The 12064-nt window shown below is 38.7% G+C and overlaps 1 protein-coding gene across 1 annotated transcript in view; it reads left to right on the forward strand.

Annotated features, from left to right (window-relative positions):
- Positions 1-2518: 2518 nt before the first annotated feature.
- Positions 2519-12064, forward strand: part of KAL1 (Kallmann syndrome 1 sequence) — a gene marked incomplete at its 5' end in the record, with an annotated part of 98467 nt that continues 88921 nt past the window's right edge. Inside the window, one exon of the mRNA XM_010155655.1 lies at positions 2519-2566. Coding sequence (XP_010153957.1) covers positions 2519-2566 — 48 coding nt within the window. The remainder of the gene's footprint in view (positions 2567-12064) is intronic.

Raw genomic sequence — 12064 nt, forward strand, 5'->3', positions numbered from 1 at the left:
GGGTTGGAGCAAAGATGTACTCTTGTTGGAAGAGGATCAGGTCAGGGAGTCCTTAAGCAAACTGCACGTACGTAAGTCCATGTGCTCTGATGGGACGCACCCATGAGTGCTGAGGGAGCTGGCAGATGTCATTGCGAGCCTACTCTTTTTAAGGTTTGATGGATTATGGCCATTGAAAGAAGTGCCCAGAGACTGGAGGAAAGCAGATGTGACTCCTATTTTTAGGAAAGAAAAGAAGGATGACTCCAGGAACTGCAGGCTGGTTAGCCTCACCTCCATCCCTAGGAAGGTGATGGAGCAGCTAATCCAAAAATAAATGTCCTGGCACATTAAGGGCAAGAAAATCATTGGGAACGATCTTCATAGTCATATAATTGTAGAACCATAGAACTGTTTGAGTTGGACTAGATGATTTAAAGCTCATCTAGTCCGACTCCCCTGTCTTGGGAAGGGACATCTTTCACTACATTAGGGTACTCAAAGCCCCATCCAACCTGACTGTGAACACTTCCAGTGATGGGCCATCCACTACTCCTCTAGGCAGTGTGTTCCAGTGTCTCACCACCCTTCATAATGAAGAACTTGTCCTTATGTCCACCCTGTATCTACCCTCATTCAGTTTAAAACCATTGCCCCTTGTCCTGTCACTACAGGCCTTAGTAACAAGTCTTTCTCTGACTGTCTTCTAAGCCCCCTTCACATATTGAAATGTTGCAATAAGGTGTCCCTGCAGCCTTCTCTTCTCCAGGCTGAAACACTCTAACTCCCTCAGCCTTTCTGCATAGGAGAAGTGCTCTAGCCCTCTGATGACTTTTGGTGGCCCTCCTCTGGACCTGTTCTGACAGGTCCATGTCCTTCTTGTGCTGGATCTCCTAGAACGTGATGCAGTACTCAAAGGGTTCTCACAAGGGTGGTGTAGAGGGGGGACTATTACTTCCCTTGACCTCCTGGCTACATCTTGGGAGCTTGTGTGGAGGTGTGGCTACATACTTCCATGGAGTCGTGCACAAACATGATCTCTTCAAACATTCGCTAAGCAGGATCCAGCTTCAAAGCATAGGCTTCATAGCTGTGGTAGCAAGTCACTGTATCCAAGCTTAAAAGCTTTGCTGAGGTCAGAACAGAGTACTGTTGTTTTGAGAAACTGGTCTAGTTGGCTTAGTGACAGTGTATGCTAATGTATCTATTTCTGCTTCTTAATTGTAGTTGTACATCCAGAGAATAATTTAGGATTATGTGTGATTTTATACATTTAAAAGCTAGGTATATGTATTATTCTGTTATTGGAATCTCTCCTTATTAAAACAATAGAACATTCCAGGACTCGGGAGACTTCTGCTAGTCCTTTGCATTCTGGCCTACCTGAATTCTTTTTTCCCTGAAGACTGATTTCCAGACCTATAGTCAATGCCAAAGGTGAAGTCATAGTACAATCACATTAATTCATCCCTGTGGAGATACCTTGCCTAATTTACATGAAAGGATGTTGCATTACTCCCTTATAGACTCACCATTTTGGTCAGGTTGTGAACAACAAATTGACCGGAGTCTTCATCCGTTCCGATTCCAGAGTATGAGCTTACAAGTGATGGAAGAAATGTATACATATAAGCTCCTAAGTGCATGAATGTGCACTCTGTGCTGCAGAGTTTTACCCCATTTCTCACGTTTAGTCCAGAGAATCGCTTGGATCTTCCTGATGTTGATTTGATCTTCCACTGTACAAAAAGTGGATCAATATTTGGTTGCATCTGTTGACCCTGCAAGTATACAGTAGTGTTTCCTGAGCTGTGTTTTTTTTTTTTTGCTGGGAAATAGTGCTTCCCAAGTTGACCCTTCAGCAGCTCCTCTGGTAGAAAAGTAGGTTGCTGTTTATCCCTGTGCCAGTTTCATATTTATCTTTCTGTTCTCACAGTATTCTCTCTTCCTTTAGCTTAAACTATTATTTTGCATGTGATACTGAATTGGTTGTTTTATTGTGGTCAGGCAAACAAGAGGTATGTTGTTTCCTGATTTGGAAAATGCACTTTATCATCAAAAATAAAAAATAAAGCTGGCATGGTTTACTTTTGGTAGAGTCATGTTGCATTTAATTGAATTTTCCTTTTACTTGAGGCTGTTCATTGTATTTTGCAATATTGAAATGCGGTTAATGGGCTTTCCGTTCATGAATCACTACCAATCGCTATCAATTTCTTAAATATGAGTGTTACCTTTGTTTGCTTCCTAGCAAGTCTAGATAGGAAGCGTTTACATAGGGGGACTAAAAAGTGACTTCAGTGAGTTTACCACTAGCCTTGCTTGATGAAATGTATCCCTAACTTTTATCTGGTCACTTTACACTTGCCTGAGCCTTTTACTCAATGCAAGGGAGTTGGAGTCAGGATTGGTCCTAACGTTGTGACACAATCTCATTCTCTTAGCAAAACTGGAAAGTGCATTCTGTTTAAACCTGTTAGACTGATCATCTCTAGTCTTAAATGTTAATATTCATGTATTTTTTTTCTTTGTCTTTCAGAACAATGGGTCACTTGCTTGGTGCCAGAATCATAAACAGTGTTCAAAGGTATGTCCTTTTTTTGAACCACACTTAAATTACTTAGTTGCTTTCAATGTCTTGTCTTGTCTGTAGATTAAGTGCTTTTCATTTTTACCTGTTTTCAGGGGCATCTGTTTATATTTTATTTGGAAACCTCAACCTACACTAAAATCTCCAAAATTAAAACATAACGATTTACTCTTTCAGGACAAAGGAATCATGTTTGAGGATAAGTATCAAGCTTAGTTAAATCAATAGTTCCGTGGTTATCAACAAACTTTACATTGGTTAAAATCTGGTGTATCATTTGTGTTCTTTCAGTGGTTTTGGTCGTAAAAGTAAAAATGTCAGTCACTTTAAAATCTTCCTCCAACAGCACTGAGGTATGCCAGCATTCAGCATTTCATTCAGTTTGGGTATTTTTAGCCTGATACTGAATTTCTTTGAAAAAATTATTGACACAAATCCCAGTGGCTTTGCTGATGCTCTGTCCTATCCTAGCACTTTAACCCTGAAAGCCTAGATGACAAGTGAGCTAATTGTCAACCCATTCTCTTGTGCCAGGAGTCTTTCTGTGGTGCGTTGATAGAAGCAACAATGATTTGGGAGCTTTGATGGGTCAAAGTGGAATTACACACTGTAGTGCTGATTGTAATTATCATGGATAATGCATCCATTGGAAATTTACCTGAAAACGGTGGAGGTCGTATTTTTGTCTAATCTTCCTGAAAAATTTATTTCTACAATAATGTAGGCATTTAACTTGAATATTTATTTTTTTATTCTGTGAAGGTTGTACTTTTGGAAATTGGATCAAATCCAAGTAGCATTGTTCTGTATTGCATTACATTCATAATGTAATCTGCGTAAATGCTGGTGTTAACCCTTGATTTTAACACGTGATAATTTCTTCTTTAAATGTAAAGAGTGAGATTACTGGGTCACTGATCTAGTTTCCTTTGAAATGAATGGATTTGGAAATGGACCAGTTTGTTACTGACTGTTCCATCCCAGGAAAATAAAACAAAGTTGATTGCTTTTGTCAGCATTAAAACCACAGTATAACAACATAAGTAGAAGAAGAGAGTGGAATAATTCCTATTGGCTGTGCTGTACTGCTAAGTATTGCACTTCTGCTATGACATCTCATCATTCTTAAAAACCTTCAAACAAACAGAGGTGCAGAGAATGAGGCTCATTGCAACTCACAGAATGGTCAGGGTTGGAAGTGACCTCTGGAGATCATCTAGTCCAATTCCCCTGCCAAGGCAGGTTCATCTAGAGCAGATTGCACAGGAATGTGTCCAGGCAGGTTTTAAATGTCTCCTGAGAAGGAGACTCCACAACCTCTCTGTGCAGCCTTTTCAGTGCTCTGTCACCCTCAGCCTACTGAAGTTTTTCCTCAAGTACAGATGGAACTTTGTGTGCTCCAGTTTGTGGCTGTTGCCCTTTGTCCTGTCACTGGGCACACTGAAAAGAGTCTGGCCCCATCCTTTTGACACCCACTTACTTATAAGCATTGATAAGATCCCCGCTCAGTCTTCTCTCCTCCAGGCAAAACAGACCCAGCTCTCTCAGCCTTTCCTCACATGGGAGATGTTTGAACTGAAGTGCCTTTTTAAGGAAAGTGTGGGGGGCTTGCCCAGCACCACAGGGATTCCTGATGTAATTTACTTTTTTATTAATTTATGAAGGCTGCCGTGGTATCTCATCTGAAAGGTTTGCCAGTGGTTTGTGCCTGTCCTACAAAGTAGGAATCATACAATAAAAGCTGTCCAGATTTTAAAGCAAGGCAAAGGTTATAGGAACATCTCTCTGAGCTACCCTTAAGTTCATAGAATCCACTTAAGATGGATGTAAGGTATTATGAATTTAAAGTTTGCCTTAAGATTGTATTAGTCTCTTGTAATCAGTGTAAGAATGCTACAAATTAATATTATTTTATAATGCAAAATGCAGCAACAGTTTAAGTTTTAAATTACTTAACATATACTTTACAATCATGTTACCTTATGTTTTCTTCCTTAGGAAGGTCATACATTTGCCTTAAGAAAGCAGCTTTGCTATTTTTAGAAAAAGAAATAGATATAAACTTGGTCAGATTGTTAGCTGAGCTGAACATCAGCAGAATTTGTTTCAGGCAAGCTTTGGTTTTCTGTGTTTTGCAGTGCATTACCTGACTGAGGATTTCAGAGCAATGCAGAGAATTGCATTAACCTTCTGAAAATGCAGATTCCTTTTCCTGCTTGTCAGCACCTCAGTGGAGGGTTTTTATATGAGTATTATTGTGCAACATATCTCCGATGACATTTTTTTTCTAAAGGATTCTCCCAGTGCCTACCTTTATTCTGTACCTGTGGTGTTTAGGTGATCTGTGTTGAAGTGCAGATGACAGCAAACATCCAGCTACTTTGTTAGTGGGAGGACTTTGAAACACTGTAACACCTTTTGCCTGTCCATCTGATACACAGTAGAGAAATTTTGTTTGGAAGTTGCATTAATGTGTCAGTAGCTGATACAGCAATAAAAGATGATGTAGTTAATTTAGTAACGTTTCTGTTATATTACTTTTTCATAGAACAGTTAATGGAATGGGAAAAGTACAGTGTAGTCCATCTTTTTTGACATAAGCAATCCCAATTTTATTTTAGAAGCATTTTTTTCATTCCAAGAACAGGTGAAAGTAGAATTCTTGGATGGGAGATGGAGCTATGGGGAAGAAGAAATTATTGTAAAGCATCTGATACAGGGTTTTTTTTATATGTTTTCTCCTTATTTCAAATAGCTTTGATACTGCTTTTGCCTTCAGTTTGCCTAGACCTGAACTGGCAAAAACCTGTTCTAAAATCGCTGTCCATTATTCTCTGAGAGTAAGATCAGTCTGGCTTAAACCTCTATTGAAATTTTGTGGCCACAATTTTTGTACATAGAATAACTGGGGAAAGTATTGTAATACTAGCATACAATGAAAGTTAGTTTTTTCCTCATGGAAATCTGTAGCCTTTAAGGATACTCTGTAATTGCAGATGGTTTTAGCTCTCACAGTAACAATTGTTGATCACTACCTGCATCCCAAATTACTATTTATTTTTGTTATTTTAATGGAACAAGTCACGAAATCATGACTGTGAGCAGCAAAACACGCACCAATGATTTTATATGTCATTTAATTTAATAATATCTCTCCAGAGGTCTATTTTACAAGATAAGACACAAAAGAGCTCTTGAATGCTTGCCCTGTTTTGACATGAGGTGGGTAATGTCAATATGTTTGTTAACAGTACTCTATTATAATTAGGACAGCTATAGGATTATTAAATAAATTGCCCTTTTTGGTTGCAGTAGTTATTTATTCACTGCCATCATGCACTCCTGTGTGTCTGCGTGTACAGACACACTCCGCTGGAGCTGTGAGGCCTTTTATGGGATCCTACCAGCTGCCTGGTTGGCTTATACTGTGAATATGAGTATTGAAGTAAAAATTGGAGTCAATGAAATTTGCTGTGAACTTCTTTGGAAATAGATTTGAATCCAGATTTTTTTTTTTTCATACAACTTTGTCCATAGTTCTATTTATTGGTGTGAGCTTACGGTCTTTATATTATTTTATAATGTCTTTTCTTATGTTCTGCTCATTTTCTACTCTGTTCATTCTTCTCATTACTACTTTATGGTGGGTATTTTTTGCCTTTTTTTTTTAATCTTGTGGTCTCAAGAACAGCAATTTTTATTAGAAATTAAATGGTAAAAAAACGTTTTTTGGGGGCCCCTACTTACAGTATATATCTGGTATGTTTCAATTTCTTATAGTCCCAAAAAAATATACTTCAGCATTGAAGTTTACTTTAAGTTTTAGACATTCGACAATTTATCCAGGAGAAAAGTGTTTGGTACTCTGGTTAAAATAAAAACCATGTTTGAGAACACAAGTATTGTACACACAAACTAATATATTTTTATGTGACAACATCTGTATGGTGTTTATATAGTAGTAAAACCAGTGACTATTAATTCAGTAACTATTTGGTCCTGAAGTCAGTTGTTTGCATCTTTAATATATTAAGTATGAAGCTGAATCTTGGAAACTTGGTAGGTTTTTCTTTGGAAATCAGAGGAATAGAACAGAAGAGTATAATTTCAGTTGTGAGGGACATACAATGATTATTGAGTCCAACTGCCTGACCACTTTAAGGTTAACCAAAAGTTAAAGTGTATTGTTTAGGACACTGTCCAAATGCATCTTAAACACTGACAGGCTTGGGGCATCAACCACCTCTCTAAGAACCCTATTCCAGCGATTGACCACCTTCTTGTTAAAGAAATGCTTCCTAATGTCCATTCTGAACCTCCCCTAGCCACAGCATTGAACCATTCCCATGCATCCTATGGGATGACTGAGAAGAAGTGGGCTCCCTCTTCTTCGTTGCTTCCCATCAGGTATTTATAAACAAGGGTAAGATCCCCCTGAACCACCTTCTTCCCCGTCCCAGCTCTTTGAGCTTCTCCGTATATAGCAAATGCTCCAGTCCCTTAATCATAGTTGTGGCTCTATGTTTTCTTCTTTTCTACTAAGCCCAAAATTACTCCTGCCTACTGTCATTCACAAAGCTGCTGTCCTGTCCTTAAAATCCTACTGCCTTCTGTCATCTTATAAACAGTGAGTCTTGCTAAACTGTATGTAAATGTAAGGCATCTGCTGTTCCTGTTCCCTTTTGCCAGCTTGCTTTTGCAGCGTGAGCTCCGTAGTGCCCAGTCCGTTCTTCTCAAGTACTTGCAAGTGCTGAGCACATAGCAGGTGCTTCCCTATAAAAACAGCAATAAGAGTGGAACACTGGTGAGAATAACATGAAATGACAAAGTGTCCCATGTTGATGCTGGTTTAGTGAAAAATGTAGTTTAGCCCTAAGGAGGGGGCAAAATGGCTGGGAAAGGCATTTCAAGAGAGTTTGTGAAGTAGTGTTGTCTTTTTCTGGGCTGTTTGGTGTGGGGGTTTTTTGTGGGGTGTTTTTTTTTTTTTTTTTTACAGCTCCTTACACAAGTTCTTTTTTTTTGTAAGCAACTGAAAGTCGAAGCACCAGCAGGCATAATTTAGAGCTGTATGTGCAGTGGCATTTACAAGGACTGGAGATAAATGGGGATCATCATAATGCAGTGTGAATTGCAGTACAACTTTCGTGTTCCCAGCAGCCAAGGCAGTGGTCCCTGATTGATTGAACCTGCAGAAAGGCTGAAAGGCTATTTTTTGAGTTTTCAGAACTGAGAGGAAAATGTGAAAATAGAGATAAATAAGTTTACAAATGCTGCAGCCAAATAAACAGGCAGTTTCAAGAAGACAACTCTGATTTCTTTTTGGAATAATACACACTCCTGAATTCAGTCCCTGAGCAGTTGTTTCAGACTTCCAGCTGAGCTCTTTCCAAAGATAATGCAGGTGGAAAGATGAGTTAATGGTTTAAACAATTAGAGATTTGATGCACTCTTCCATCTGTCAAAGCCCACTGAAATGAAAGCTCACAGTTTTAATTTGTGCCTCCAGCATCTAACTCAGCCTGAAATGGTGTCAGCGATTTGCCCTGCCCACAGTACTGTCATTCTTATGGTAAGCATTCTGTGCACACATGCTGGGAGACTTTTATCAAACATATTAGTGCGCATTTGAGAGATCATTAGCCTGAAGTAGCTGGAACATTCCAGGTTTCTTAGCCTGGAAACTCATCGCTCTGCTGGAAAGTGTGTCTAGCCACTGTTATTTACACAAGAAAGCTGCACAGGATAGGGATAGCTTTCTAAAATGTAAGAGAAATAGTCGTTCTTGGTATTGTCAATCTATTGTGATTTAAGTACCACTTGAGAGGGTGAGATAATGGATGTTTTGATTTTAGGCTAAGAAGAAAGGATGAAAAAATACTTCTTTCTTGATCTGCTAGAGAGAGTGGTGTGTGGTTTTTTTTTTTTAATTTCTATTTTCTTTTTTTTTCCATCTAGTAAAAGGTAAGGTAAAACCATTTAATAGAACAGAGTTCAGAAGAATTAGTCAGATGATTGGTGTGCCAAATAGATAACATAATCCTGAGCATACAAGAAATAAGGCAGGTGTAATACTTACTGCTTGCATTCTTAGGGATGATTTTATTTTTTAATTATATTAATCTATAAAAAGGTAGAGGGGGCTGAGAGGACCATAGTGGTTAGATGATTAAAGCTGAACTAACTAAGGAATAGGTTCATTGAAGTTTTTGGATATTTGTGTTTGGGGAAATAGAAGAAAGAGCTTTGTGATTCAGTGTTTATGTTTATACAAAAGTGTTAGTCTCTAAATGTGCTGTAATGACAGGAATCCCTTTGTTCTCTAAGGGCCTTGAGAACTGACTAATAGAGTTAAAATCCAAACAGTGTTTACAGTACTTTGTAATCCTCTGATGTATTGTTCTGTATTTGTAAATACCACGTTTTATTTTTTGAATATCAGAAGTAACAGTTGTATTAAAACTTGGGACAGTGAAATAGTTGGAAATGAAGAAAATTCATATTCTTCACAGTTGCCATGTCAGATCACATCAGTCATCCTTCCAGTCTAATACTGTGCTACCAGCTAGATTCTCCATAGATAAGTAAACCTACAGGTGTGAAATAACCTTTATGTTTCACAGTACCACCGAAAAATAAGTAACAGGGCTTATGTAAGTTTTTTTTCTGGCAGGAGGTTATGTCCTTTTCCAGACACTAGTTCTGGTTTCTCAGCTCTTACTGTTTATTGCTTTGTTCAACTTAAATGTTTTTGTCTTGAAGAACAGACCTCAGGGCTTGATGGAAGTTGTTTTGCTTGGCCTTTCCTCTGAATGGTCCTGTTGATAACTTTCTGTTTCTAGGACAAATTGTTAGCATCAAGTTATATTCATTTTTCACAGAATCATACAGTAGTTTGGGTTGGAAGGGACCTTTAAAGGGCATCTAGTCCAATTCCCCCTGCCATGAGCAGGGACATCTTCAACTAGATCAGGTTGCTCAGAGCCCCATCCAACCTGACCTTGAATGTTTCCAGGGATGGGGCACCTACCACCTCTCTGGGAAACCTGTTCCAGTGTTTCACCATCCACTCCGTAAAAGAATTTCTTCCTTATAGCTGGTGTGAATCTAGTCTCTTAGTTTATAACCATTACCACTTGTCCTATCACAACAGGCCCTACTAAAAAGTCCATCCCCATCATTCTTACAGGCCCCCTTTAAATACTGAAAGGCCACAATAAGCTCTTCCTGGAGCCTTCTCTTCTCCAGGCTGAACAACCTCAACTCTCTCAGCCTTTCCTCGCAGGAGAGGTGTTCAATCCTGCTGATAATTTTTGTAGCCCTTTTGTGTGATCATTATTCTTCTGCTAAAAGATTATAGCCACTGCAAGAGCCCCTACCACCATGGGTAGGGAGGAAAGGATCATACTGGTTGTCTGTCCCTGTGCCCTCAGTTTTCACTGATGCAGAATTCTGCTGCGTTTGTCATTGGTTTTTACTGTGGTTTATGGAAAAGGTTGTCTCTTTGGAGCTTGCTTTTCTGGCCAGTTTAATCTGGTCCGCTTGCTAACGGAGGTCAACAAGTCTGATCACTCTGCTGTTTGAAATTTGAACTACTGAATACCAAGCAAACTGAGCCAATGCTGAGCATAACCAGCCAAAGATTAAGTATCCCTCTTTCACAGACAAAGGACACGGAGTTGTCGTTAATGACTGAACTGGGCCAACACTGGCTTTGAGACTAGTAGCATAGCAATCTCAACACTGGTCTCTCAAATGCTGGCTTTAAACCTTAAGTCTACATACTTTACATTATATACAGACATACACTATGGCTAAAGGGAGAAATGTGTGCATGGGTGTGCATGAACACACACACCCCCACATACCCAACAGATATTTATTGAAGCTGGCATACTGAAGCACTACATGCTTCTTTAACTTAGCTTTATCTGCTTCAGTGAACGCTGTTAAGAATCCTGGGATATTCAGACTGCAGAACCCTTTATTTAGAGGTATCTGAGCAAAAAAAAATTCCTTCCTAGAAACTTTGAAATAGCAATGGAACTATACAGCTTAATCAACTGTAAATTTTTGTCATCCAGAAAGCAGTTGATTAAGTAACATCTAGCAGAAGGCCAATCATCACTAGAGCAACACTGGTCAGGCAGTAAAGACAGACAGTACTACTGAGACTAAGGAAAACTAGCAGTAAATCTGCTTGAAAGCAAGCAACAGATTTATCCTTTTAAACCTTCAGAGTTTTCCTAGGTCTTACCGCTCAGTTTGCTCAAATCTTGTACATATTTATTTTTTCTCATATTTCAATAACTTTGTTCTGTATATGAAGACTTTGATACCCTAAATACAATCTTAGTTCCCTAAGCACAGCTCCATGAGTTACTATTCATGAATTTTAATAGATCACATAAGTCAGAGAATCTGTACAAAATTTATAACTTTACAGTTGAGATCAGAATCTTAATTCTATGTTATTAAATTACATTTCATTAACCTAATTAATTCGTGGTGCAAAGCAGGCTGTAATAGTCTGTTTAAAAGTATGGTCCTTTTCTCCTCTTGCAGGAGACAACTACAGTTAGATCAAGTATAGCTCTAGTTAAGTGACAAAGACAAAAAGTATTTGACCTTTAATGCGTTGACCTTTAATGTAGTACTAAAATATATTCAAGCCACTGTAAAAGGGACAGAGACTGAAAACCAGATGCATGTCTGTATTTCAGCCTTGACTTTAAAAGGAATTTTGCTTGACTAGACTCGGGGCGTTACTGAAAACCCACTGAAGTAAGGAATACTGGCTTTAAACAAGCTTTATATCCATCCCTGTGTCACGATTGTGATTTTTCAAGTGACCTACCTTGGAGTTTCTCTATTACTGTAATATTGAAGGAGATATAAAAAAGTGCTTAGGTAAATGGGGATACTGTGCTGTGAGGAAAGCAACTGCCTTTGAGGCACACAGACAATCATGTAAGCATCCTTTTCTCCACACACTCATTGAGTTGTAAGGAAAGCATTGAGCTGGAAATGGGAGCCGTGACTGTTTTCCACTTTTGAGTGCCCGTAAAGAATTGGGAAGCTTTCTGAGCACAGAAGCATGATCTGTCCTAAACCATAAATTGGATGTTTTATTTCTTAACAAGTGTGATATTTATCAGGCAATAAAGAGTTAAATGCCTTTTAGCACTGTCTGTATATTAGATTAAGTCTCTATGCCCAACAGACAAAAATGTTTCTGAGAGGGTGCAGTGTTAAAAGAGCTGTGTTTGTGCCATGGCTTTTAAGCAGATCTCCTCACTGAGTGTCCTTAGAAAGTTCTGCTTAAAGTCAGTCCAGGGTATGCTTTGAGGTTAACAGGTCAGAAACGTAACTGGTTGTGACAGTTCTTCCATAATAATCATACCTACTCTATGGATTACAAACATGCATTCTGATTTTAGTCAAATGTTTTTAACTATTTCAATGGCCTGAAGAATTTAGACACACAGCAGCAGCACA

Source organism: Eurypyga helias, unplaced genomic scaffold (assembly GCF_000690775.1).
Source record: "Eurypyga helias isolate BGI_N326 unplaced genomic scaffold, ASM69077v1 scaffold6287, whole genome shotgun sequence".
Classification (NCBI taxonomy): Eukaryota; Metazoa; Chordata; class Aves; order Eurypygiformes; family Eurypygidae; genus Eurypyga; species Eurypyga helias.